Source organism: Archocentrus centrarchus, chromosome 7, assembly GCF_007364275.1.
Source record: "Archocentrus centrarchus isolate MPI-CPG fArcCen1 chromosome 7, fArcCen1, whole genome shotgun sequence".
Taxonomy (NCBI): Eukaryota; Metazoa; Chordata; class Actinopteri; order Cichliformes; family Cichlidae; genus Archocentrus; species Archocentrus centrarchus.
Window position 1 is genome coordinate 22,531,273 of NC_044352.1, and position 27,516 is coordinate 22,558,788.

The 27,516-nt window shown below is 40.7% G+C and overlaps 1 protein-coding gene across 6 annotated transcripts in view; it reads left to right on the plus strand.

Moving 5' to 3' along the window:
• The window catches only part of kif1b (kinesin family member 1B), a 58,678-nt gene that overhangs the window by 20,181 nt on the left and 10,981 nt on the right, over positions 1-27,516 (plus strand). The window contains exons 4-34 of one of the 6 annotated variants that reach the window (XM_030733231.1): positions 42-221; positions 1,211-1,279; positions 1,671-1,849; positions 2,470-2,581; positions 3,730-3,807; positions 3,918-3,983; positions 4,154-4,171; positions 4,533-4,608; positions 4,994-5,072; positions 5,167-5,309; positions 5,836-5,877; positions 6,371-6,442; positions 7,575-7,708; positions 8,541-8,620; positions 9,489-9,564; positions 9,753-9,806; positions 10,372-10,419; positions 10,658-10,737; positions 11,133-11,239; positions 11,557-11,640; positions 11,782-11,962; positions 12,094-12,166; positions 19,091-19,196; positions 20,221-20,369; positions 21,121-21,299; positions 22,688-22,825; positions 23,687-23,938; positions 25,566-25,684; positions 26,010-26,095; positions 26,337-26,466; positions 26,763-26,916. In XM_030733231.1, the coding sequence (XP_030589091.1) occupies positions 42-221; positions 1,211-1,279; positions 1,671-1,849; positions 2,470-2,581; positions 3,730-3,807; positions 3,918-3,983; positions 4,154-4,171; positions 4,533-4,608; positions 4,994-5,072; positions 5,167-5,309; positions 5,836-5,877; positions 6,371-6,442; positions 7,575-7,708; positions 8,541-8,620; positions 9,489-9,564; positions 9,753-9,806; positions 10,372-10,419; positions 10,658-10,737; positions 11,133-11,239; positions 11,557-11,640; positions 11,782-11,962; positions 12,094-12,166; positions 19,091-19,196; positions 20,221-20,369; positions 21,121-21,299; positions 22,688-22,825; positions 23,687-23,938; positions 25,566-25,684; positions 26,010-26,095; positions 26,337-26,466; positions 26,763-26,916 (3,344 nt within the window). Of the gene's footprint in view, positions 1-41; positions 222-1,210; positions 1,280-1,670; positions 1,850-2,469; positions 2,582-3,729; positions 3,808-3,917; positions 3,984-4,153; positions 4,172-4,532; positions 4,609-4,993; positions 5,073-5,166; positions 5,310-5,835; positions 5,878-6,370; positions 6,443-7,574; positions 7,709-8,540; positions 8,621-9,488; positions 9,565-9,752; positions 9,807-10,371; positions 10,420-10,657; positions 10,738-11,132; positions 11,240-11,556; positions 11,641-11,781; positions 11,963-12,093; positions 12,167-14,247; positions 18,093-19,090; positions 19,197-20,220; positions 20,370-21,120; positions 21,300-22,687; positions 22,826-23,686; positions 23,939-25,565; positions 25,685-26,009; positions 26,096-26,336; positions 26,467-26,762; positions 26,917-27,516 lie in introns of those variants that run through there. The other 5 variants (XM_030733232.1, XM_030733236.1, XM_030733233.1 and 2 more) reach the window with 5 other exon arrangements.

The following is a 27,516-nucleotide window of genomic DNA, read 5'->3' on the forward strand; positions in this document are numbered from 1 at the left end:
ATAGATTTAAATGTATTTTTTTTTCCTTTTTTTTTTTACAGCCCGATGACCCCTCCTTTGCCTCACAGAACCGTGTGTACAATGACATCGGCAAGGAAATGCTGGCGCATGCTTTTGAGGGTTATAATGTCTGCATCTTTGCTTATGGCCAGACAGGAGCTGGCAAATCCTACACCATGATGGGGAAGCAGGAGGAGGGGCAGGAAGGAATCATTCCCATGGTTTGTTCAACAAAACATCATTCAGCATTCTCTGCAATGCAGAGACTAAGACTAATAATGCAGTCCCTTGTCTTGCAGTCTGTTTAATATTCCTGTTCATTTAGAGCTTTGAATGTATAGGACAACTCACAAACTGCTAAGTCCTGATCATTTTCTGTAGTGTGTGGTTTGTCTCTACTAATTATTCTTGTCATAAGTCTATGCATGGTACACATCTTAGCCCACCGGGCCCCTGGAAGAATTACATTTAGTGTCTTTTACATTGATGAAAACCTGAAAAAGTCTTGCATATAGGGTCTTATACATTATAACAATACATTTAGTGACAAAGGTGATCTCCCCCAAAGGTCTGATTGTTGGCCCTTTCCCCTCCTTTGATCAGATTGCCAGATGGTCTTTATCTTGATGACAAGTCTCACTAAACACTAAAAGTGTTTAAAATAGAAGAACTGAAACATCCTGTCCTTTAAGCTGCGAACACACCAGAAGCAATTTCCAGTTATGTGCCATCCAGAGACCATAGAAAGTGAATGACATTTGGCAACTTCAGCTTTGCTGGCGAGATGAAGTTACAGGACCCTAGATAAACATTTCTCAATTTCTAGGCAAGCAATTAAACCAACTCCTGATGAAAGAGGAGGATACAGCTGATTGACATATGACCTAGTAGTAAATACGTTAGATGTTCATCCGGGCAATGTGAGCCTGGGATGTTTTGCAACCATCCCTCAGCTTCAAAGCTACAGGAGCCTGTTGCTTCCAATTTCTAATTAAGGAATAAATAAAATTAAGATGTCCTTCATTACAACTAAGATTCCTCAAATAAAAAGCAGACCTGTAACATCTTTAAAAATGCTGTTTACAATTTTAGATTAGATTCAATTTATACTGCAAAAGTTGTTTTTTTTTGTCATTGCTATTTGTTACTCCCTTTACTTCTCTGCATCTCATTAATTTGAACTAAAATATGTCGTTTCTCTGCCTCTCAGCTATGTGAAGATCTGTTTGAGAAAATTAATGAGGACAACAACAAAGAGGATCTCTCCTACTCAGTAGAGGTGAGTCTCAGACTGCTTTGGCATCTGTAATCCCTGCCTTTAACTTCTGCTTCTAACTTTCATGTTGGCTTCTCTTTATTCACCATTTCCCAGATATCAGTCTCATATTTCAGGGTTTTCTTTCTAAATCCCTGCCAGTCAAACTAGAAAACAAAAGTTTGATTGTGAAGTTGAGATGTGATTCTGTTCTGGAGCTGGTGTACAGAATTTCCCAAATCTGGGATTAATAAAGTATATCTTACCTTATGTTATCTTAATTTATGCACGAAAATACCTCGGCTCCTGTGTAATAATGTCTCTTCATTGTGCAGAGCTGCATAATCTTAGCTTGATATATTCAACGTGGGGGGGGGCATGAAATGACTCTCAGCACTTGTGAAATTGTTTCCAGGTCAGTTACATGGAGATCTACTGTGAGCGTGTCCGAGATTTGCTCAATCCCAAGAACAAAGGGAACCTGCGAGTCCGAGAACACCCGCTGCTGGGTCCCTATGTAGAGGATCTGTCCAAGCTAGCTGTCACCTCCTACACAGACATTGCTGATCTAATGGATGCAGGCAACAAGGCCAGGTGAGCTAAGCCCCGGGATCATGCTGAGATCCCCGGAAGGAGGGGGAGTTAAAGTGATGGCAACAGCTGTGATGATGTGATAGGCAACAGTCAGTCAGGATGGTAAAAGATAAGAATCTGTTTTGGATCAGAAAATGTTCTTATTGAACAGTTAAACAGCAGGACCTTCCCTGTGTTGCCTCCCTAACTTTTTATAAAAATATATATAATAGCATGTCAAGAGTGACCTGGTAGGTAATGAGTATTTTTCAATGAAATGTGCATGTGCTCATATGAGGAGGAGTGAACCCTGCCTTAATCTGACTGTGCTGACTCAGAAGGCTTATTTCTAGAACATGCTGTGTAAAGCCCATATCTCCCCTGTGACTATCCCTCTGAGCACTCCTCATGTATTTGTGTTTGGTGTCCTCGCGTTATTATCCACCTCCGCTGCACAAAGTAATCCTTTACACTAAGTTCACTCTAATAGGTGTAAAACCCATTGATGATAGCGCTAGTAATAGCCAAGACTAAGAATTAGGAATTAATTTTCCTTTAAAGGTATTCTGTATGATGATTAAGGTGCTCAGAAATGATATTGTTTGTGTTTCCTAACTATGCTCACATGTGCTAACCTGCAGAACTGTAGCTGCCACCAACATGAATGAGACCAGCAGCAGGTCCCACGCTGTTTTCACCATTGTGTTCACACAGAGGAAACACGACAGCGAGACGGACCTCTCCACAGAAAAGGTCTGAGCAGGAAGAAAGCCACACCCTTTGTATAAAATGAGTCTATAAAATATTCACACTTAAAGTTCCTACCTCATGTTTGTTTGTTAGTGAATTTCTTCAAACTGTTTTTTTTTTTTTTTTAACTAGTAGCTCATTTTTCAGTTTCTGTCTTTGATTTCAGCTAAGATGTGTCCTTTAGTCTTCTCGAGTTGGTTGTGATCGGAGACAGGAAAAAGAAAGAGAGCCATTTTAGCTTTGACTTTTACCATTTCCTCAGACTCTGGAGGCACAAAGACCACTGTGTCACTGTAAACAATGCCTATTGTATGCGGCCACACTGTTAGATTTTACACCCTTGCTGCATTAACAGGAATGCCCCCAAATGCGTTGAATGTTTCAGAATTCATTCTGCAGATTTTTATGGCATGACTTCAGCTATTTAAAGGTTTTTGAAAACACGACTTTGTTTCAGTAATATATAGATATATATGTTTTTTTCATTTCTGTAGGTTAGATGTACTGTTGATTAGATTTGATCCATTCAGAGCCAGTCCCAGTCTTGGTTTTGCATTTTGGATTGATTCCATTTCCATTATTTTCTAATGTGATTTACTTAAATGAACTGCTTGGCTTGAATGCATCTAACAATGAGTGTAAAAACTATGAAGTGAAACGTCATAACTGATTTCTACGACATGTCAGTGTCAGCTTCAACTATCATTGTTTTAGATGCTGTGATGGAACAGATCATTTGAAATAGAATATATTGTATACACAATAATATTTCTTCACCTCACGAGAGTTGGTCCCGTTTTATAGTGCGTGCTTGTCGTTGACGCTCAGCTGCGCTAACAGTAGTAGATGCTTAACCTGTGTCGTGCAAAAGTAATTAAGTAAATATAAAACGTTCTCAAAAACTTGCTTCTTTCAAATATGAGCTTCACAGTAACTTTGCCGTGTGCAGTCTGTACGTCATCAAAGTGCTACACTTTTTTTCTTTTTTGCTAATCAGCACTGCATTATTGCAGAAATCTATATTTGGCATTGGTGAACTGATTCAGAAATACAGACGATAAAAACAATTTTTAAAACTTTTCTACTCACACTGATTAAATTCATATTATTATAGGCTTAATGCATCTATTGCATTTACTCCCTCTCTTTAGGTCAGTAAAATTAGCCTGGTAGATTTGGCAGGCAGTGAACGAGCAGATTCAACTGGAGCTAAAGGTACCAGGCTAAAGGTAAGACCCCGATCTTCACAAAAACTTTGGAATGCCATCAATGAACAATTGGCTTGTGTAACCTAGAAATCTGTGTACTTTTTTTTTTTTTTGTGTGTCTGTGCTTGCAGGAGGGAGCAAACATCAACAAATCTCTCACCACATTAGGAAAGGTGATCTCTGCTTTGGCTGAAGTGGTGAGTGAGTCTTTTATGTTTGATTTTGTTTCTTTTATTTCTCTCCTTCTCCTTTACCCTCTACAACTTGACCCTGCCTTCTCAAGGAATTCATGTTTGTAGCCTGGCATGCTGTAATGTCTGCCCTTCTGTTCTCTCTTCTCTTGTCCTTGTAATGCTTGCTTACACAGGATAATTGTACCAGCAAGGTAAACCCTTTGACAGCTAAACCACTAACCTGTCATTCATCCCATGAGACAGATTTGGCAGCCTTTTGCCGTGTGCAGTGATGATGATGGAGATATTTAGCTGCCATCATTTTTTATTACTTTGTTCTTGGGCACCAGTGTGCAATTTAACCCACAATCTCTGCACAAGAGCAAAAGCACATCAAATCAACTCTCTGCTCATTTTACCTGACTTCATGACCATTACACAGAAGTTGTTTTTATATATATCCTTTTTCATCATATTATTGCACAGCCTCTAGTGCCTTCCATAATCTGTACATGATTATATCAGTTATTACTATTTTTTTTCCGTTTATATATTGATTTTTGCTTACCGCAGAGCAAGAAGAAGAAGAAGACTGACTTCATCCCATACAGGGACTCAGTTCTGACGTGGCTGCTGAGGGAGAACCTCGGTATGATCATTAGTATCTATTTTACTCTGTGAAAATGGTGAAATGCTTGTCAGGAAACTGTGTAGGAAAAGCCTTATTTCTAGACAGCAAGAGAAACTGAGCTATTTGTATAATGGTATATGTGTTCAGGATAAAGTAGTCTACATTACACTCTGCCAGTTTAAGAAGAGCACAGTCAGCAGCAGACTGGATTTCAGACATACTGGACACTCACCTCCTTGGTTCAGACATGCATCAGAGAGAAGTGTGCAGTGTATCAGCACTTAGATTTAGTCTAACGAAGCTCTTGATTACACAAAAATTCATTTCATTTGCAGTGCATTGAAACAACTCAAATATGTGTTTATGATGTTTTGCTTACTGGCATCTCTAAACTTTTTATCAGGTGGAAACTCCAGAACAGCCATGGTAGCTGCCCTCAGTCCTGCAGACATAAATTACGATGAAACCCTCAGCACTCTGCGGTAAGCTTTCAGTCCTGAACACAAAATAAATACCAATTAATTAATTGTTTGAATTATCTTAAAAATGATTTCTTTTTTTATGATTTTTTTTTAGCTATGCAGACCGGGCCAAGAACATCAAATGCAATGCTGTCATCAATGAGGATCCCAACAATAAGCTGGTGCGCGAACTGAAGGATGAAGTGGCCCGACTGAAGGAGCTGCTCCGTGCCCAGGGCCTGGGAGACATTCTGGACAGTGAGTTTTATGCTGTATCAGCTGGTCATATCTGCAGCTCAGCCACCTTCTCTGTCAGTGCCCACCACAAGCTGGCAACATCTTCTATCTTCATTCTTGTCTTGTTGCTCTCAGCCTTCTAACTTTCTTTTCATCACAGTGCTTGTACTTGTGGCTGGTACATCACCAAAAAAAAAAGTGTCTGACAACACAAATAGTGGCTCAAAACGCCACTAAAATGTCATACTGCGTTTGCTGTATGCACGAGTAATGGCTCATGGCCTTGTCAATTACAGATATAATATACCCATTAATGACTTATAATAGCTGAAGTGATGAATAACCTGACTACTTGCTAATGCCTGCATAGATCACGGCTAATGCCATAGCTCTTAACAAAATATGTCATTATGCTTGTTCTAAGCCTCGTTATTGTTTATCCAGCTCTCTAAAAATACAAAAATAAAAAAAAATTTCTGTAACCTTTTCCTCCCATTCTACTGGTGCTCACCTCTGACCCTTCTCATCTTTTCCTGCTTCCCTTCAGTTGATCCTATGGGGGATGATTACCCTGGAAGTGGAGTCAAATGTGTGTATATGCGTGGTAGACTTGCACTTTATATCACTATTTACCCTTATTTGCCCTGATTACAGTAGCTGACATTACTTTTGAACCCCATTACCTGTACACTGAATCTGCTACCAGCTTTGCATGTAATTGCCAAAAAAAAAAAAAGCTTAATAGAAAGAGACTCAGAAATGCAAGGCTTCCATAGGTGTGCTTATACCTGGCAGGGGTAAGCATGGCAGTAGGTTAGCATGCTTTGCGCTTGATTTTCTGTGATTTTTTTTTTTTTTTTTTTCTCTTTTCCTCGTATCAGAATGATGGGTGTGAGGCAGCTACTTGCAGGCTCAGATTCAGAATATCTTAGAATAACCCTTTAGTCTTCCTCACCCTCAAATCCAAATGCATCATTTTATAACCATGTCTCACTCTCTTTGACTCGCGTTAAGCTTATTTTAACCCTGGTGGTTCTTTCTGCTTTTTTTTTTTTTTTTCTTTCACTAATCATCCCCAGCAGGTGACAGTGCTCAAAGCTTTAAAATGTCCCTGCTGAGTGCTCAAACTGAGGCTCAGAGCTACAGACGGAAAGGTGCATAATTTTATATTTCTAAATAGAGGCACCAGAGGTGTTTGTGTAAAGAGTTGACTAACTTTGTGTGCTTTAGTAGTTAGGAGAGTAACTAGTTTGTTAGTGTGCTTTCTGCTGTATTTGCAATCATTCCTAACATCTTGACTTGAAAAATGTTTCTGGCTAAAGATAATTGTTCAGCTGCACCATCTGATGTGCAGGGCAAATGGTTAAATAGTTTGGTCTCTCTCTTTTTTTTTGATGTCTTCAGAAAGTTATCTCCCAAATTAATCAACCTTTTCTTTTATCACTTTGGTTTAGTTTGTTTCTTAGAGAGCTCAATTGTGTGTTGCCTCAGAGGCCCATTTGAGGTCATTATATTGACATGAGCTGCCTGACCTTTGAGTGAGGCTGCCGTGGCTTTTGTTATGGTGGTTGCTGTGTGCATATGGCGTGTGTGCAGTGAATTAATCTAATCAACTGCGGGCTGAAGCTTTTTGCCAGCATGTGTCCACGTCTCTCCTCTGTCCTCCTGCTGAATTTTCTTGCAGTCTTCATCTCCCTCCCGTCCTGTAGCCAATACTCTGATAGCAGTTTTCACACAGTGTGTTCTCATTCACGCATACACAGAAGCAATAAAGTGGCATCTCCCTATTCCTCCAGTACATACTACAAATTAAGAGCTCAGAGTTAATTGCTCTCCACTGTAATTGTGACTCGCATAAAAGCAGCCCTTTAAACTCATTATTAAAGTGCAGGCTGAAATCTAATGCGTTTTCTCTGGAAGATGAGGAGTCGAAGCGTAACTGCCTGAAGTGAAAACTGCTGCTCTCTGTAGTTGACTATCATGCTGGGTGTTTGTCTTACAACGTAAAATGTGTGTCTTACATTGGTCTTTCCTCCCCTTTGTCCTTTCTCTTTTCCCATCTGCCCCCTCTCTCTCTTTCCTTCTTTATATTTGGTATTTCTTTCTTCCATTTTATGTGTTTTATTCCCTCCATCCTTTCCTGGCCTACCCCTCCTCTCTCTGTTGTTCTCCTTCTCCCTCTCTCCTTCTCTCTTGTTGTTGGCTCAGACCTCAAAGACATTCAGAACAATAAGAATAGATACTTGATAGCCTCAGACAACCAACGCCCTGGCCATTTCTCCACAGCCCCTATTGGTTCCCTGACAGCCTCTCCATCCTCTGGCTTGCTGTGCAGCCAGGGGGGCCTTCAGTCAGTCACCAGCATCCAGGAGCGCATCATGTCCACACCTGGAGGAGAAGAGGCCATTGAAAGACTCAAGGTAAATTAGAAAATGTCTTCAAGTCACACTTTGTGTCCAGTTAAGAGTGAAGAGTCCCACAGACACCTTCCCAGTCTGGCCACTTAAAGCTCTAAACTGTAGAGGCCTGATTAAAAACTGATGGAACCATTGCTGACCTGTTGAATGCTCCAGGGGACAGCAGGCTTGCTTTTAATTCTTAAAAAGTGCGTATTATCCAGCATGTTTATGCAGATGCAGCTTTTCTTTTAATGCGTCAATTTACAAAATTTATTAGATGTCAAGAAATTCACATCAACATGAAATAAGTGCAGCCACTGTAATATTTGTTCAATGCATTTATTTAATGTCAAGAAAGCTGTTTAATTTTAGCCCCCCCACAGCCTTTCGTGAAAATCTGTTTTGCATCTCAGTCCTCGTGTGGCCCCTGAGCTTTATATGCCTCCCACTCACAGTAGTCTCTCGCACTCTGTAGATAGGGCAGCACACAGGATTGCAACGACCAGCCACGAGGAGCTGCAGTTTCCATGGCAACCGTGGTGCCCAGTCTGTCTGTCATCCAATGACGTCAAGCACCAACGCAAATACGGAGGAAATCAGACCAAAATAGATTCGGTCCTATGAGCTTTATGCTTTAATAGTGAGGAACAATATTCAGTATTAATGTTGCAGATATTTTGGGGATCTAAACGCAAACATAAGCCACGAGTTTGTTTTATGAAGGGAAAGTGTATTAACATTTCATCTCACAAATCCAGGCTGGGTGTGCCCGTTCCTGCCCCCAGTCCACTGCTCATAGTTACTTTTATATTACACAGGTTATGTTTTTCTCACAGTTTTCCTTTTTGTTCAGGAATCAGAAAAGATCATTGCTGAGCTCAATGAAACCTGGGAAGAGAAACTGCGAAAGACTGAGGCAATCCGCATGGAGAGGTCAGTACGGGCAGACGGTGTCTGTTCATTTCCATCTTTCTGTCTCGAGGGGAGAGGTGTCGGCCCCGCATGTGCATTAAACTCTTCCTCATTGTGTCCTGTCAGTCTTATAAGGGATGTGCGGTCTGTCTTAACTGTGTGTCAGATGCTCCGGCAGCATTGGAAACCTCGAGACCTCAGACAGGGGATGTTTGTGTCATCAGTTATCTGCAATTTGATGTTCACACCCACCTCATGCTTTGATTGGACATTGTCTTTGTTATTCTAGCTCTCTTTAGTTCTGTTTGTTACTCAGCCTTGTGTGGCTAAATACAACTGTTTTTGTAGGATTTTCTGTCATCTCTCTGTCTTTGCTGCTCATGTTTTTTCTATCCCTCTCTCTATTAACACATGTAATTCTCAGCATCACAGACAGACATCACATATTAAGAACTTGTCCTGAGAGAGTGTAACTTACTCAACCTTTGTTTTTTTCCCTTTTAGCTCAGTCTCTGTCTCTTCATCCCTCTGTGCTGTCTTCCTTTCTTCTACTACCTCTTTTTTTTTTTTCTGCACTGCATCAGTTCTGTCCATTTCGCTGTCCTCATTTGTCGTCCCACTCTGCTGCACAGACACCCCTCTCAGACATCAGACATGCTATGTCTGTCCACTGAGTCTAACTGGTGCCATTCTTATCCTGCTGAAAATCACTTACTCACACCGTCAGTTCTCATCCTTTCCTAGTTATCAGTACAAAAGCTCTTTGGGGGGAAATGTACACAGTGTGTGTTGCTGTAAGTCCTGTCAGATAATACGTGTAACATGTTGTGTAAAAGACCAATAAAACATTGCTAGTGCTCACTGTACAAATGTTTTCCCTTCATTGCAGGGAGGCTTTACTTGCAGAGATGGGTGTGGCAATCCGTGAAGATGGAGGCACTTTGGGTGTATTTTCTCCTAAAAAGGTATGACAGACTGGATGGGAGAGCGCTTTGCCAAAGTTCCCACTGGTGGTGAAGCACACCCTTCCTCCATCGCTTCACTTCTCCTCAATGTCTTTTTCATGAGAACCCTCCCTGCATTATCACAGCTTTTTGTTTATCGTTTTGTCTTTCTTTCCACTTTTTCTTCTTTGCTTCCTTCACATACTCAGCTTAGTGATGAAGGGCCATTTGATGAGCCGTTTGATTGTTTTGCCACCAAGAAGGTTTGTTTAATAATAAGCAATAAGCAGACAAGCTACCTTTCCTGCACTCTTAGTCTTTAATAGACGCTTAACTCCAAAAAAGTTTTCTACTTTTAAACTGAACATTTGCAGTTCTTTTCCCCCAAAATGTTTGATAGTCAAATATATGATATCAGTATTAATATGATGTGAGTGTATTAAGATTTCACAATTTTTCTTTCAACTACATCGAAGCTCCATCACTTAAGAGTATTTTCTTTTGTTTGAACAGAATAATTTGGTCTTCTTTCTGTAGTTGCTTAGATCTCTTAGTGCTATCAAAGTCTTATTAAATTATAGGCGATGGCACATTCCCTTCACTCTTTACTTCTCCACCAAGCAGAGCTGTAGGGCAGTGATATAAAAACCAGTAGACATGCTTGTATGTGTTTGTCAGTAGACTCATGAGGGCCTGAATCACCCCACCTCATTATTTTCATGAGTCTGTGAGTTTTTGTTCTATTTTTTTCTTTTGTGTCTTTTGTTCACATCCGATTGTCTTCCATAATTTCTTTTCTTTCCTTTCATTCACTGCTCCGCGGGTTAGCCTTGTGATCTCTATGCAGACTTTAATGGGGTATTCTCACCTAAAAAGGTTGGTGTTTTTTCTAAGGAATAGCTTACAGGATCCTTTTGAAGTAGTTCTGTGATGTGTTAGACTCCAGAGGTGTCAGGACTCTGTTGATGTGACCATTTCCGTCTACATTTGCAATGTTTGACATGAAAATATCCTAGTATTGGGCTAATTTATGGACTTATGAATATTGACGAAACCAGTGAAATTCTAGAAATGTTTTTGTGGTAAACTGTCTGCCTCATATGTTCATCTGTAGACTCCACACCTGGTTAACCTGAATGAGGATCCTCTCATGTCTGAGTGTCTGCTCTACTACATCAAAGACGGCATTACAAGGTAACTTTAACCTGAATAATGACCTTGCTGCAGTGGATTTGGAAAGTTCTGGCAACTCTCCCAGGCAGGGTGTCTGGAAAACTACTGGGCCTTTTTATGATGAGCGAGAGGAACTGTCAGAATCGGGCTTAAAAATCTGCTAATGAACACAAAGTTACTGTCCACACCTCTTTGTCCTTTTGGGGCCCTCTATAGAATCTTCCTGTTGAGTCATTTGTTACATTTGCAACTTAGAGGAACAATAAATGTTAAAAGATGAAAGAACCTACAGTGTTATTAGAGCTGCCTTCACATAAGTCACAGTTTAAAGGGTCCGTTCAACACTTTTGCCCAGATGGCTGACAGTACATCTAACAGTATGCAGTCTCTCAAATTGGCTTCTGTGATTGTTTCAGAGTGGGTCAGGCCGACGCCGAAAGAAGACAGGACATTGTTTTGAGTGGTGCTCATATCAAAGAGGAACACTGCTACTTCCGCAGTGAAAGGAATGCCAACGGAGATGGTGAGAAATAATATCTGTTACTGGTGTTTGTATTTTGTGTGTTGAACGTCTGTTAAATTAACAGAGCAAGAAAGACATTATATTTGTAGTCTGAGTTTAAAAACACTTATATACATATAGTCCCTAAACACATGCAAAAGCAACCTAAGGCATTTTGTGAATGGGTGAAATTAGTGTATAAATATAAACTAATGTAGACGTTTGACTCGGCTTGTCAGTAATCACTACATACAATGATGACATGTTTTTTTTTTTTATTTGAATGATGATGAGTCATTCAGAATGATTGAGTCATGATTGGTTTGTTTTTGCTGAAGTTATTGTCATGCTGGTGCCGTGCGAGGGATCAGAGACCTACGTCAACGGCAAGCGTGTCGAGGACGCAATCCAGCTTCGTTCTGGTATGTGTGTATGAGCACTGTAAGCAGAGATGATATAACTGATTTCCTAATGCCTAAATAATGAAATGAATTTTTTTTCTTGCACTTCATACATTGTAGCATTTAAGAAATTTCTTTCATGTTTGTGCTGCCTTCTTTAAGGCAATCGCATCATCATGGGCAAGAACCACGTGTTCCGGTTCAACCACCCGGAGCAGGCCAGAGCTGAACGGGAGAAGACGCCATCGGCCGAAACCCCCGTGGAGCCGGTCGATTGGACGTTTGCTCAGAGAGAGCTCCTAGAGAAACAGGGCATTGACATGAAGCAGGAAATGGAGAAAAGGTATGCAGCCTATGATATCCATTTATTTTAATCGTTTCCTAACTGTGTGAGTAGTTGTGTAGTTTTAAATGTGGATTGTTTGATCATGATTTGTTTGTGTTTCAAAGCTCTTATTTTACTCTGTCATGTAGACTCACTGAGATGGAAATCTTGTACAAAAAGGAGAAGGAAGAAGCGGACCAGCTTCTGGAGCAACAGCGACTGGTGAGTTCAAACAAGCCCCCTTTTGTAAATTTCAAGAACTCACTCTGTTTTCTGTTATCATAATAGAAGTTTGAAACAAATTAGTAATAAGTGCAGAGTGTGTGTAAAAGAAGCCAAGCTCTAACATCAGTTATTCCTTTTGTAAGTTAATGCAATCGCTACTAGGAGCAGCCTCTTGAGTGAACCTGCTATTTTGTGATATTTTGAGTCAAATGTACTTCAGGGTATCTGTCATGTGGCTTTCAAAGTAAAAGCATCTTAAAAGCTACAATCAGTTACCATTTGACAGCTTGTTTTCTGGATGATGGTTTCATTTGGTCCATTTAAATCTGACTAGTACTAATTCTCACTCAGAGCTCTGACACTTTGAGATGTTTATGTGTGAATCACACTTTTACTCGTAGCGCATGTCTCTTCTTGCATGGAAGTTTTTCTGGTTTGAGACAGATAAGCTTTTTACTGGCCTTCCTTTTGTGTTCAACCAATTTTTCTGTAGCAGCTTGATCGAGCAAGAATTCGACTGTAAAGCTTTCCCCCTTTCCAAATCCCTGTTTTCCCTTTTCTTGTGTCTTCTATAGTGGAGCTGAATCTTGCAAAACAGCAACTTGCGGCTAAAATTGATTTGATATGAAGATCAAATTTCCTTTAAAACCGATTCAGTGGTTACCAGCATTGAAAAACCTGTTAAAAAGTGACGCTGCTTTTGCATGGTTCATGTTAATAGCATGTTTTCTTAACTCATTCAGTACTGGTTGTGGACTAAGTTGCAGTGTTTGCTGTTGAGCTGGTCGACTCTAAAGTGGCTGTTGATTTGCTTGGATTAGATTTCTACTCTATAGTTTTCTTGCTCTGTTTTGTCCTGAGTTTCATCTTTTCAATGCAGTTGCTGACATGTACAATGCATTGTGATAACAACAATTTCTGCTGTAGTTTTTGACAGATAGTGACAATGTGGTTTCTCATTGACTTCTTTGGCATCTGTGAGGTCGCGGGTCAACAACACTTACCACAGCTCACAGTCAATTCAGTGAATCACAGGCCTCTCTTATATTCTGGTGGTTTTATATGTGCAGAATTACATACAGAGGGTTCAGACTCCCAGTGTCCAATTCTTCCCATAGATACACAGTTCTCATACACAGGATCTGAATTATCCCTACTGGTTGTGATCTGTAATGTATGCTGTCTCCGAAAAATGAGAAACTGCATTTTTTTTTTTTTTTTTCTTCCCTCAACTAACAACTTTCTTGTAGTGGATTAACACTTATCCTCACTTCTGCCTCTCCTCTCTCTACTGGCTTTCTGATCAACTGCAAGAACACTCTGTCTGCTAACTTACCACTAATACTAAAGCCACTCAAACCTTCTGGACTAAAGGGGAAAAGCTCCAAAATCCGTCTACATGCATGCTGCTGTAGCAGGTTTGGGATCCAGCTCACAAAATTTTCAATTAAGAAGAGGAATATCACAAAACCAGCACAGATGTGCTCCAGTCAGCAACTACCATCTATTGATATTTTCTTTCTAATCACAATAGACATGCTTTACCTTTAATATCAATATGCAACACTGGGAACGATGCGTCTAAAAAGGACATATCCTTTTCTGACATGTAAAAAGTTTTTAGTGAATGTTATATTGAACATGAATTCACATCCATGGCACTGTTTCATTGAAGAAGTAAGAGAAAGAAAACTGACAAGAAAGTCAATGGAAGCCACAGTTTCTTGTACTTTCATTTGTTTGTTTCTATTACTTTATTTTCAGCATAAATTTAAAAATAATACTGCATGTTGCCATACATCTTGTATAATAACGATGTATGCAAAATGTTTCTAATATTGGTGTAAATGTCACCTTTGGTAAAAACCCTGAATTTGGAAAATTCCGTAATATTCCGTAATATTCTGATTTAACTTTGACTCGTGGTTGAAGTTCCCTTGTTGCATATTTATATGTTCATTCATTCTTTTTTTTTTTTTAAAGCCATCTTTTCATCCTCTCCTTGATTTCCCATTGTAATTTCTCCTTTTTTTGGGGGGGGGGACCATCTGGTTTGTGTCCTGTGTTGTTTTCTCAAGGATGGAGACTCTGATAGTGGGGATGACTCAGATAAGAGGTCTTGTGAAGAGAGCTGGAGACTGATCACTTCCCTGAGGGAAAAGCTACCTCCCAGCAAGCTGCAAACCATAGTGAAAAAGTGTGGATTACCCAGCAGTGGGAAAAGAAGAGAGCCAGTTAAAATGTACCAGATCCCTCAGCGGCGCCGCATTACCAAGGACTCCAAGTGGGTTACTATCTCTGACCTGAAGATCCAGGCAGTCAAAGAGATCTGCTACGAAGTGGCGCTCAATGATTTCCGCCACACACGGCAGGAAATTGAGGCTTTGGCTATTGTAAAGATGAAGGAGCTTTGTGCTAGCTATGGCAAGAAGGACCCCAACGAGCGGGACTCGTGGAGGGCAGTGGCTCGGGATGTTTGGGACACTGTAGGGGTTGGTGACGAGCGCATTGAGGATGTCATGACCAATGGGTCTCGACCTGGAGGGGCCGTTATGGATGAACTAAAAGTGCACATTGATAAACTCGAGGACATCCTGCAGGAGGTGAAGAAACAGAATAACATGAAGGATGAGGAGATCCGCGCACTCAGGAACAAGATGGTCAAAATGGAAAGGGTCCTTCCACTCATCACCCCAGAGGGTCAAGAACAGCCTCCCAGTGTAAGTGCCTCTACTTGTGCAGCTAGAACTCCGAGCCCTCGGGAAGGAAATCTTCCTGTGCCTGAAAAGCCTAATGGTGAAGATGTAGATTCACTAAGAGGCCAAAGTACGGGAGACGATTCAACCCTAAAGCGAGGCCACATGCGCTGGATGCGTCAAGAGCAGTTACGCCTCAAGAATCTTCAGCAACAAGAGATCTCCAAGCAGCTCCGCCGGCATCCTGGGCCCCATCGCTTTATACCACCAGAAGACCGTAAATTACGCTTCCCCTTCAAAAGTAATCCTAAGCATCGCAATTCATGGAGCCCGGGTACTCATATCATAATTACAGATGAGCAGGTTATAGAGTTAAAGGTGCCCAAAGAAGCTGTACAGGAGGAGGAGGTGGAAAGCCAGACCGAAGAAGGTGTACAGTGTAGCGACAAGATGGCTGCTTCAGTTGTCCAAGTCTCGCCCCCATTGCCAAGCCCATCAGCTCAGCCCAGAAGCAAGGACTCTGACCAGGATTTAAGCCAAGGTCACAGACATAACTATAGGAACAACCAACACCAGCAGCCGCATGAACGAGGCCGCAGCAACTCTTTTAATCACCGTCAGCGGCCTTCAGGCTCCATGGAGTCACTGCAGCAGTCTGAAAACAACCGGAGGCACATGCAGGCTTTCTACCAACCCCGCCACTATCTGAACCAGCCGGCACATCCCCAGCCTCACTATCAACAACAGCCTTGCCACTATAATGGCATGATGTATGCCAACGGCGGCTTCAGTGGTTACCAGCATTACCATCACACCGACCCCCCTAATCATCCAATCAACTTTCAGCCACCTCCACGAATGCGCAGGCAACTGTCTGCTCCTAACCTAAAAGCCAGCAGAGAGACGACGGTCTGAGTGGCACTTGTGGAATGACAAACTAGTTTGACAGACTTTTAGTAGGCAAACACATTACAGATCACAACAGCTCTGACAAAACTGACTGTGACTATTGCACTAGATCAGTGTGTTACTGGTTGATCCAAGTATTGTATGTATTATTAAAAAAAAAAAAGACATTTTATCTCCATCAGTATCATCGTATGCCATTTTTATCATTTGTTGTCTGCATCGTGTGCATTGTCATCACTGTCGCTGGGAGACCTGTCATAAGGATTTAAAGCCAACAGATGATAAGGGGACTGCTTTTTCAGACATGCCACACCTACTGTTCATTTATCAGCATGTGTGACAGTTCATGAATCACACTTTGATTTGCCAAAATTATTTTTCACGGTCAAATTTCTGAGTTTACATTGTTGCCATTTTAGTATTGATGAATGATGAGTGTTTTTAGCCACTGGGGCATGAACACAGTGAAGTGGCAAATTTTCATGGAGATTTTGTTGTTGCCCTCTTTAGGAACAGAAAACACCCAGTGTTTATGTACGTACTGTGGAGCTGCATGGTGGGATGGGAGAATCAGTTTTCTTTACAATATCACGTTTACCTCAAACAGCATTTTGTTGTAACGCATCATTGGCCTAGATCTGGAATCAAAAGACGATTTTAAGGTTTATTGAAGAATAACTTGAAGCACTTGTCAATTGTGTGCCTTTTTAAACAGACTGACATATAAAGGAAATGTTTTTTTTTTTAACTCTATTAATCCTGCTAAGCATTTGCAATTCAGTATTTTCTTTCTCTTCCTTTTAATTCAGTGCTTATGGACATGAGTGCAGATTAATTTTGTAGAGGAAGCTTCATAATTTACCTAACCGAAACTAACTTTTTATTGATAACATACTGACTTATTACAATTTTTAGTAAGCCTCTTAGTTGCATGATTGGAAACTTTTTTCCTGTCGCTTTCTTTTTTACTTTATAATTTCTTTTTTTAATTTCAAATATGTAACTACCAACCACTTGTATTACAGTATTTTGCACTCGCTCACTTCACTAATAAGCTGCACAATTTGTTATTGAATGCACTAATTTTAAAGATACTCAATTCTTTAAAAAAAAAAAAAAAAAAAGTTTTAAAAGCAGACCAAGTCAAAACAATGTTTTAAAAGATCTCCGAGTCTTGGAGCTCATTGACGACACATTGAAATGAAAGAACCACTACGCTGAAAAGCACAGCGAAAACCCTCGATTGTTCGTTAAAGAAAATTGTATCCATTTGAAAGTTTTTTTTCCTTCCTGTATAAACCACTCAGTCTGGTCTTAAAATTACATTTCATGTTTGTGGTTCATTGAGGAAGCAGAGTTCACTGTGTTTCACATGGATGCCCTACAGAGTGTTGTCATGGTTCCCAAAAACTCGCCTTAAAAAATGCTGGAAGCAGGACAAAGACTCGAAATGTTTGCATAATGGTATTCAGGAGAAATGTCCATATCCAATGAGATTTTTAGGACTGCCTTGTTTTAGCTGCATATTCACACAACCGGGACAGATCTGGGTGTGATGGTGTGTGAAATCATTTGCCCGTGTCAATAACTTAAGTAGTCCATGTCAGTATTTTTGCCTCTGTGCTTTAGCTTATGCCCATTTGCCTACCTTTCAATCTGCCTTTTCTCTGCTGCATTTTTAGCTTTAAAAGAAAACCCCATTCATTATTAACATTCAATATCAGATGGCCTTCAAATCATTTCAGACAAACAGTGACACTCAGAGCAGCATGGGAGAGACCTTTGAGGACTATCATTCTTTTTTATGCTATTAAGTTTTGACAGTATATATTCTGCCTTACTGTGCTGTGACAAAATAAAAGCAACCAAAAAACATAACATATTCAGCCACCCTGCACCTCATGTCTTTGACTGTCTTTGCATGGAATAGCTTACATTTCTTCAGCCATGATGAATCCATTAAAGAATATTGTTTGACATAAGTTCTGGTGCAAATGGTGACCAGGTGTGCTGGACAGTGTACAGTATCAAATGAACTACCGTATGTACAGCTCTGAAATATGCATTTATAAGTATCTTAGGTCTCTGTGTCTGAGTGTTGTACATCTTTTTTTTGAGTCCACAAGCTCATCAAGTGCCTCATTGTGGCTGTGTACCGAGTTGTGTTGCTCCTTGATCGAGCGCATTGTGCAAACATGTTATTAGAACAGTACTGTTCACAAGTTTTCAAAAAAGTATATACCACAGCTATGTGTTTTATTGTCAAGGTATGAATGAAATGAAATAAAATGACATGATCCCTGTGCAGTTACTTGTTACATATGGTTGGTATTTGTTTTCCATCACCACTAAATCCGAATGGAGACAGAATCGGATGTCTGCATGTAGGCTCTGTGCAGGGGAAACTATGTAATATAGTCAGGTTAAAGGTGCTGAACGTATTCTTATGCACATATTGTTTATATGATAAAATTCAGTCACTTTAATCTGATCAGTGAAACTTTCATGTTGGATTTCCGTGAGTTCCTTAAACGAGGAGACTTCGGCTTGTTGGTAGGATTTCGGCGGAGAGGAGGAGGAGGAGGAGGAGGAGGGCAAAGACAAATGAAAAGGCTGCATTGTCTTCTCAGAAGACTGTGAACAAACAGGATGAGGTCATTGGGAACACAGCCTGTCCTGATGATGATGATGATGGCGCCCCCTCATTGGATTACAGTTGACTGAGCTTCTACCCGCACCTCTTTTTCCACTCAAGCCACTTCTCTCAGATAGTTTGTCATTGATCAGTATAGGTTTATTTCCATAAAAACTTATGCTTCAAACACAAGGAGATGGTTTCTCGTTTATTGCATCACCCCTTTAGGTTTTTCTCCTCTTTTGTTCTGGATTTTGGTGATATATATCATGTACAGTAGAAATGTAATTTATTGTAGGGTTATTTTTATTTTATTTTATTTTTTTCAGCGATCCATGAATTGCTTATGCGCAACACTCGTAGTGATACAAATCTGGAAATTCATAGTGTAAGGAATGGAGTTGCAAAATTTCTATGTACATCTCAATACTTTAAGAATATCTGCAAACCAGTTTCCTGTTTTTACACATCCAGCAGCATGCATCGTTTGGCCTCGTGATCAGTCTTCGGTGCTAGTATTTCAGAAATGAACCCCTCGTTGGGTTGGCGTGAGCCACGTCGTGTTCGTGTGAGGTTGAAAAGAGAAGCTGCAGTTCTGAAGGGTCACTGAGCTCATCTGTTGTCGCGGCTGATGGACAGTTTTTTCCACCTCTCTCCTCTTCCCTGTGTGTTGGTGTCCAGGTTTACGAGAGCAAATTGCAGGAGCTTCAGAAACAAGTGGAGACTCGTTCGTTGGTAGCTGAGACACCTGATGAAGAAGACTTGGAGGAGGAGGAAGAAGAGGAAGGTGTGTGCATTTTTAGTCCTGGAAATATTTTTCACTGTGCACACTACATGTAACTGTAAAATATATATGCATGTATATTATGTATAAATAAACTGCATCTGTTTTCTTCCATACTTTACGTCCAGAGCCTAAACTCCTTGGATGTGCGTATAGTATTTACGTATCTATAATATCATCTTCATTCAGTTCAAGTACTTTAATAGTGCCATACTAATTACCCATCATATTAAGAGAAAACTAGCTCAAGACTACTATACCCTCTAATCCATACAAAATAAAAAATATTTCTGCTGGTGTATATTGTTTTACTCAATTTTTAGTTTTTTTTTGAATTTTCACGTAACCTTCATGTAACCAGAACGTCCCTTGAGATTAAAATCTTTTTCAAGGGAGACCTGACTAAGAAGGCACACCATTATTCAATCTAAAGGACCATACTTTTTAAATGCAATGAGGTCATTAAATCAAGACAAAAGATTGGTAATCCACAGTGAAGAATTGTTATTTAGGATTAATTTACTCTTAAATTTGAGTTTAATATTATCCATCTGGGTAAAACATTAGAATAATCAAAATCAAAATAAAACTTGATTTGAATACACAGTATTCACACAGCCACTCAAGTTCAGATCTATTTTATTGATTGATTTTGGGGGACCAAACCTTTTATACTCAAAGATTGTACAACATGCAAGAAACATTTTGGTGTAGACTCTCCAGAAGTAGCGCTTGTGAGTTTCATGCTTTTCTGCAACTTATTTCATAAGTTCTTGTATTTCTGGGTTCTGAACACCTAAAAATAATTTTTTTATTTATTTATTTTTTTTTTAGTGTAGTCAGTGCCAAAATGTTAAACCTGAGTGACTTAAATTTCAGGTCTGAATGCTAAGTAGAATAGATCTGTGGCTTGGCTAAAACAAAACTAGTATGATCCTTTAGGGTTTTATGGATATTTACATTGTATATTTTAATAAGTGCTGCGTTTATCTTGTTAACACCACCTCTGCCCCTTGTATCCACACAGTGCCGTGGACCCAGCATGAGTTTGAGCTGGCTCAGTGGGCCTTCAGGAAGTGGAGGTACCATCAGTTCACCTCCCTCCGTGATCAGCTGTGGGGAAATGCCGTCTACCTAAAAGAGGCTAATGCTATTAGTGTGGAGCTAAAGAAGAAAGTGAGCAAACTGGACCTTCCATTCTGTTTTGTTTACACAGTTTACTGGTAGTCATATATAAGTGAATCATCCCCATAGAAATAATCCCTGAGTTTCTACACATTTCACTTCCATCTAAACAGAAAGCCTCTTGATCAGGTTCTCAGGCCTGGGAGAGCCTCACAAAGGTAGCGCCTGATGATGAGCCCATATTATGATGATTTACAGGTTCATAACATTATTCTAGGGGTCTGCTAGAATACATTTGGATATCTGTACATTGCTTTACCGCCTCTTTTTCAGCTCGGTCCAAAACGCTCCATTTTAGCTCCTTATTTATTTAAAACCCTCCTCCCGAGAGGCCCAGTTTATATAATATGGCTTCATCAAGATATTCTTCTGAGAGCTATCAGCTGGCAACAAAACTCACAAATATGAGAGACTCTTGCAGTTCAGTGTTTTCATTCAGTGGTGTTGTCGTTTCAGAAACTACTTGCATTGAGACTGTAGATTTTTCTTACACTTACCTTCTTACACTTACCTGTTTGAAATATATAGAATAAAGCACTGCGTGAGTGTAAGGTTAAATGTAGCTTGTAGTTTACAGCACTTCGAGTGGTCAGTACGAAAAAAAGCACTATATACATGCCATAAAGACCATAACGGGGCAGGGGGTGGAGGGTGTTTATTTATTTTTTTTGTTTGATTTGTTCTTATAACTTGTCCTGAAGATTTAAACTGTCTCTTTTATTCTTACTTTCCCATTCATCAGGTCCAGTTCCAGTTTGTCCTGCTGACAGACACGCCATACTCCCCGCTGCCCCCTGAGCTCCTCCCCCCAGAGCCAGAGAAAGAGCGTGACCCCAGGCCTTTCCCTCGCACCGTGGTTGCCGTAGAGGTCCAGGACCTGAAGAATGGAGCCACACACTACTGGTCCCTTGAAAAACTCAAGTAATGCCCCCACCATTCCCTCTTGAACTAGTCCTGAGTTTAGTTACAGCGTATAAATCTAAATCCTAAAGCTCCATTCCAGACATGTTTGAAACGTTCTCGGCTTAAATTTCAGTTTGAGTCGGATAAATTAGAAAGGGGTCATTCTTAAAATGGCATCCCAAATATATGCATATCCTCACTGGTCAAGTTATTAGGCACACATTGCTTGTACTGAACCCCCTTTTGCCTTCAGAACGGCCTTAATTCTTCATGGCACAGATTCAGAAAGGTGCTGGAAACCTTCCTCAGAGATTTTGGTCCATATTGAGATGATACCATCGCACAGTTGCAGATTTGTCAGCTGCATATCAGTGATGTGAATCTGTCGTTCCAACACATCCCAAAAGTGCTCTAATTGAGATCTGGTGACTGGAGGCTGTTTGAGTACAGTGAACTCATTGCTATGTTCAAGAAGCCAGTTTGAGATGATCTGAGCTTTGTGACATGGCGTATTATCAGTATATGGATACATAAAGGGATGGGCATGGTCAGCAGTGATAATGAGGTAGGCTGTGGTGTTTAAACCATACTCAGCTGGTACTAAAGGGTCTAAAGTGTGCCAAGAAGATATCCCCCACACCATTACACTACCGGCACCAGCAGCCTGAACTACTGCTACAAAGCTGGATGGATCCATGCTTTCATGTTGTTTGCATCCAAATGTCACGGCAGAAATCGTGACTCATCAGGCAACGTTTTTCCAATCTTCTGTTTTCCAGTTTTAACCTGTGTGCGTTGCAGCCTCAGTTTCCTCTTCTAAGCTGACAGGAGTGGCAGGTCTTCTCCTGCTATAGCCCGTCCACTTTAAGGTCTGATGTGTTGTGCATCCAGAGGTGCACAACACACCTTGGTTGGATATTTTCTCCTTTTCAGACCGTGCTCTGTAAACCATAGAGATGGTTGTGCAGGAAAATCCCAGCAGTTTCTGAAATACTCAGACCAGCCATCAACTGTGCAGTGTTCAAAGTCATTTCAATCACCTTTCTTCCCCCATTCTCATTCTCAGGTTGAACTTCACAGGTTGTCTTGACTATGACTACATGCCTAAATGTATTGAGTTGTTGCCATGTGATTGGCTGATTAAATATTAACACGAGCAAGCAGTTGAACATGTGTACCTAATAAAGTGGCTGGTGAATGCATTTTTCATTGAACTTCCCCAGTGTTTGTGTTGCCGCTCATATTTTACTCTTTCTGTATCAAGAAAAAAAAGGTGTAACAAAGACACAAAGAGCTATGATATCAGCGTCTGTGCATCTAACAGCGTCTCTGCCTTCGGCTGCTGAGCAACTCTTTATATTCTCATCCTGCTTCCATTAAAATTTGCACTCGCTCATCATTTGCAGGCAGAGGCTCGACCAGATGAGAGCAATGTATGACCGCGCTGGAGAAATGGCCTCCACGCACCAGGAGGATTGCGAGGGCACTCTGACAGGAAACGACCCCTTCTATGACCGTTTCCACTGGTTTAAACTCGTGGGGAGGTATGTAACATGGAAAGAGACAACAGAAGCGTACGGTGCATCACATTTACTCATGTTTCACTTCTCACTTTCATCCCCTGCCATTGGAGTTACATTCACCAGTATTACAACATGTTTTATTATTTATGTATGTTGGTATTTTTTTTTTCCCCTTCATGGAAATTTTTCATTTTTGTTGTTGTTGTAATAATACATTACATTTTGATTTTGTTTCATATGATTTCATGTCACATATCAACATTCCTTTTTGTATTTTTGTTGACATCACATTTTTATTGTTTTTTTTTATATCATAAACTTTGTGTGTGAGTTGTTTGTTTTTTAAAACCTTTGTATCATTTTGCTGTGTCTGTGCTCACATGTCACTCCCATGTTGATATCTTCTGTAATTCATACAACCGCTTGTTACCAGCATAGTGGATTTGGATAATGTGGAAATTTGAGGCATTTTGTATTCTATCCTCTTTCAGCCAGCCTATATGAGACGATTTGTATGTTAATCCTTTAAAGTGACATTTCATTTTGGTTTAAAATGGTCATGTTTCTGTCACACTCTTAGCGTAATACCTGCCGACTATGAATTGAATCCTAAAAGTGCATTTGCAATAACTCTTTCAGTAGATTACAAATTATTTGGTGTAGCTGATAATTGTTTATATTTCCTGCTAGAGAAAAAAGTAAATGCATGCTTTTCTTGCCCGTTAGTGTCCAGCTACGTGTTTGATGTTATTTGAGGTGGGAAATCTTTCCAAAGTGAAGTGTCACATCGATGCCGTGCTCATCGAGCTGTTTTAACCCTGTTACTCCACTGTTACCTTTCCTTGGTTCTCGCCACTGTTCCCAAACCACCAACCCTCTCAGCTCCCCCATCTTCCACGGTTGTGTCAATGAGCACCTGGCTGACCGCACGCCCTCGCCTACTTTCTCCACCACCGACTCTGAGATCACAGAGATGGCGGACGAGCGCCAGAGCGAGATGTCGGACTTGATTGACGACGAGGCGTTCGTGGATGACACCAGCTCAGATGCCGGCACCGAAGAAGGTTCGGACATCTTCAGTGATGGCCAGGACCCCTTCTACGACCGCTCCCCCTGGTTCATCCTGGTGGGAAGGTTGGTGACCGTGGCATTCCCCGTCCTCCACACACAGGCTGGGGCAGGAGTTTGGAACTGATGTTGGCTTGGTTTATTTTTCTTTGTATGTATGCACATGTAGAGCAAAGGGAAACCAGTGACTAAAATTCACAGTAGAACTGAGGATGTCCACCCTGTGAAGATGCAAAAATAGATTTTTGATAATTAGATGTTGCTTTTAACAGTAGTACAATGAACAGACGTAAAGGGACAAAATGCATTAATATTATTTAACAGCTGGATGGTCAGAAGCTTAGAAATGTGAGTAAACACTATGAGCGCGTGACTTCATGAAGGAGTCCGATCATGTTTTCAGAGCAGTTCAAGATAATTTGGATACTTTTTGAACGTAATATGATTAGTCACACTTGTGTGCTCACAGGCCTGAGCTACTTTTAATTTAGACTCAGTCCCCTAAAATTGAAAAGCCACCATTTTTATCCGTCCTCCCAGCGTGATGTCTCATCCCCCCCCCACCATCACAGTGCTGACTGTATTAACTGCCATCTGTGTGTGAAATTCATGTATTTGCCGTGTCAAAGCTGATTTGGATATTTGCCATTTTAGGGTTGTTTTTTTGTGTACCCTCTAAACTCTATATTTCTTTATTTCCTTTATTACATTGTAATTACATCATTGTGGGTTTTTTTTTTTTTTTTTTTTTTTTTTTTTTTTATAACCTTGTTTGCTTTAACATTGTTCATGTGATGTATTGTAGTTCATATTAACTCACTCGTCACACTTAATCAGGCTTCCTGGGATTTATTTTAATTCACTGTCACGATGAAATGCTGCAGCAGCTCACGTTGCACCCACGCTGACGCCTCAGTGCTGGAAACATAATGGCTACTTAACAAACCGCGCGCCCGTCTCAGAAGAAGAAGACAGATCGGTGCAGCCAGGCGCTGCACTGTGCTCAGCTCCCTGCGTCACTGTGACTTCAGAGAAATTTCAGATTCATATCTGTCCTCCATCTTGGCCTTGAGTCTTCCTGCACTAGGATGGAGGTACAGTTTAAAAAAAAACACACACACACAGTAGGCCAAACAAATCAAGCCCACAAAACAAATGGTCATAAAGCAGTACAATAAACTGCTCTGTTGCCGGGCCTTACTGCTGCATCCCGGGCGATCCGTCACCACCCTGTCACGCAGTTTAAAAATAAAACGGATGGTTTGAGCTGCTGCAGATTTCAGCTCCCTGGAGCATGTTTGATTTTATGTTCTGTTTTTTTTTTTTTGTTTTTTTTTTTTCCCTTCTTCATTTGTTTTTGCTTGTCTTTTCACATAGTTGTCACTAATATTTTACTGTGTTATCGTAGTCATTAATAGATGCTAAACACTGTAAATGTTTGTGCACACGGTGTTTGAATTGCTGTCAATCTATATATTTTTGTAGAGACATCAGAAAACTGTCTCTGTGACTGCTCAGGTTTTTCACCTGGTCGATGTCCAGTCTGCTTCCAGAAGCAACGGATATCGGCAGTTTAGTGAACGGCGTCATGAATCAGATATTGATGTTTTCTGTGTCTGAAGACTGCGGCAGCTGTTTCCCGCTCTGTGCCACGTTCGTGTTTTCACGTCTCTCTCCTCCTTTTTACTCTCAGAGCTTTTGTGTACCTGAGCAACCTGCTGTACCCTGTACCTCTGGTTCACCGTGTTGCCATAGTAACAGAGAAGGGCGAGGTCCGTGGTTTCCTGCGCGTGGGGGTCCAGGCTATAGCTGGTGAGTAATTAATGAGGTTCTTTAATGAGCATGCCTGTTGAGGGAGATAAAAGCTTGTTTACTGCCATTTATTATATATGAGTGTCCTTGTATTTGGGTCATATGATGTATTAAAGTCTTCATTTTCTTTAGTTTTTTTTTTTTTTAACTACATAAATGTTTAGTAGCAGTATAGCAGCATATTGAAGAACCTTTTAAAGCCACCGATCTGGTGGCAAAGAGAAGATTCCCTTAGATTCTGTCATTCCTTTTGATGCACTTTGACAGTTTAAGTCAGCCGTGTCGGTGATAGATCCCGATTAAAGGAGGATTTTTCTCTTTGTAGCTGACGAGGAAGCTCCAGACTACGGGTCAGGAGTGAGACAGTCAGGAACTGCCAAGATTTCCTTTGATGATGAGTACTTTAAAAAGGTAAGCCCAGAGACGCTCCTTTTCTGTGGTGGTGTTTCTGTATTTGAATTCCAACATCGAGCCAGCGCTGTCTCTGTATTTATTTTTTTCTACTTATTCAAGTCAAACAAAGGGTTACAAATACAGTTTGTAGCCTCAGTGCTTCACACTGTAGGTAGGTTTGCAGATTCCGTTTCACTGCTCCAGCTATATGCTAATGTCTTCCTCTGTTTTTTCTTGCATCTTTTTTCAATCCAATCAGAATGACTTCCCCTCCAAGGTCATAACCCGCTCCGGGTTGTCCCTGGAAGAGCTGCGCATTGTGGAGGGCCAGGGTCAGAGTTCAGAGGTCATCACGCCCTCAGAGGAGCTCAACAGAATCAATGACATGGGTACGGCTGCCAGACCTTCACCTCTTTGCTCGTAAATTTCCACCTATGAACCCAGTGGGAAGCACGCATGGCAGATGGTCCTGTTTAATGCAAAGGAGAACTTCAAATGTTTTGTTATGGAAAGTTTGCAGTTTTTCTTGTTCTGTGAAGGAATGAGTATGAAAGTTATTTGAGTGAACAGCAGAATCCTCTCTATAAATTACAAGCATGAATGTGTGCATAGTTTAGAATTCAATTGCAAAGCGAAGTCACAGGTGCAGTCAAGTCTGCTAACCTTTCCCTGTGGCTTTCTTTAGACCTCAAGCTGGGTAATGTCGCAGAAAGCAAGCTAGGTCATAGTGATGATCTGGGAAGCCACCTGGAGGTGGGAAGCGTCTATACCTTCCGTGTCACTGTGCTCCAGGCCAGCGGCATCCCGCCCGAGTATGCCGACATCTTCTGCCAATTCAAGTGAGTACACGATCCTCGAACATGGTAGCTGAGTCAGGCGTCTGTTACACTTTGATGTCAAAGCTGTTAAGATAGAGATGTTCTGTATACATACGTATGGTAATGTGCAAAGTCACCCCTTGAGCCACCTCTCATTCTTCATGTTTTGCCTCCAAGGAGCCAGATTTTGTTGTCAGTTTTTTAGCAATAGTTCTCCAGTTTTTCTGAAGGTCTTTCAAAGTTTTTCTGTGGACATTGGCTGCTTTTTTACTCATTTGTTTGTTTGTTTAAGCCACTTAACACTGATGTGTTCAGACATCTTAACAAAGAACCAATTTTAAATTGCACCTTTAGGCACTTTGTTACCAGCAGCCTGTCACAAAAACACACTGTTCCCATGTCTGCACCTATTTTCCATTTTCCTAGTAAAACATAAAGAAATGAAGGGTGGCTCAAGATGGTACTGAATTAGAACCATTAAGTCGAAAATGCAGTGCAGTAAAATCAGCTTTTCGTGGGTTAAGGCCTTTACACACCTTTACATTATCAGATACAAACTTGTTGTGTAACTTGAATGCATTGTGTTGTTTTTGCGAATACCAAAAAACACACTGTGGAAAA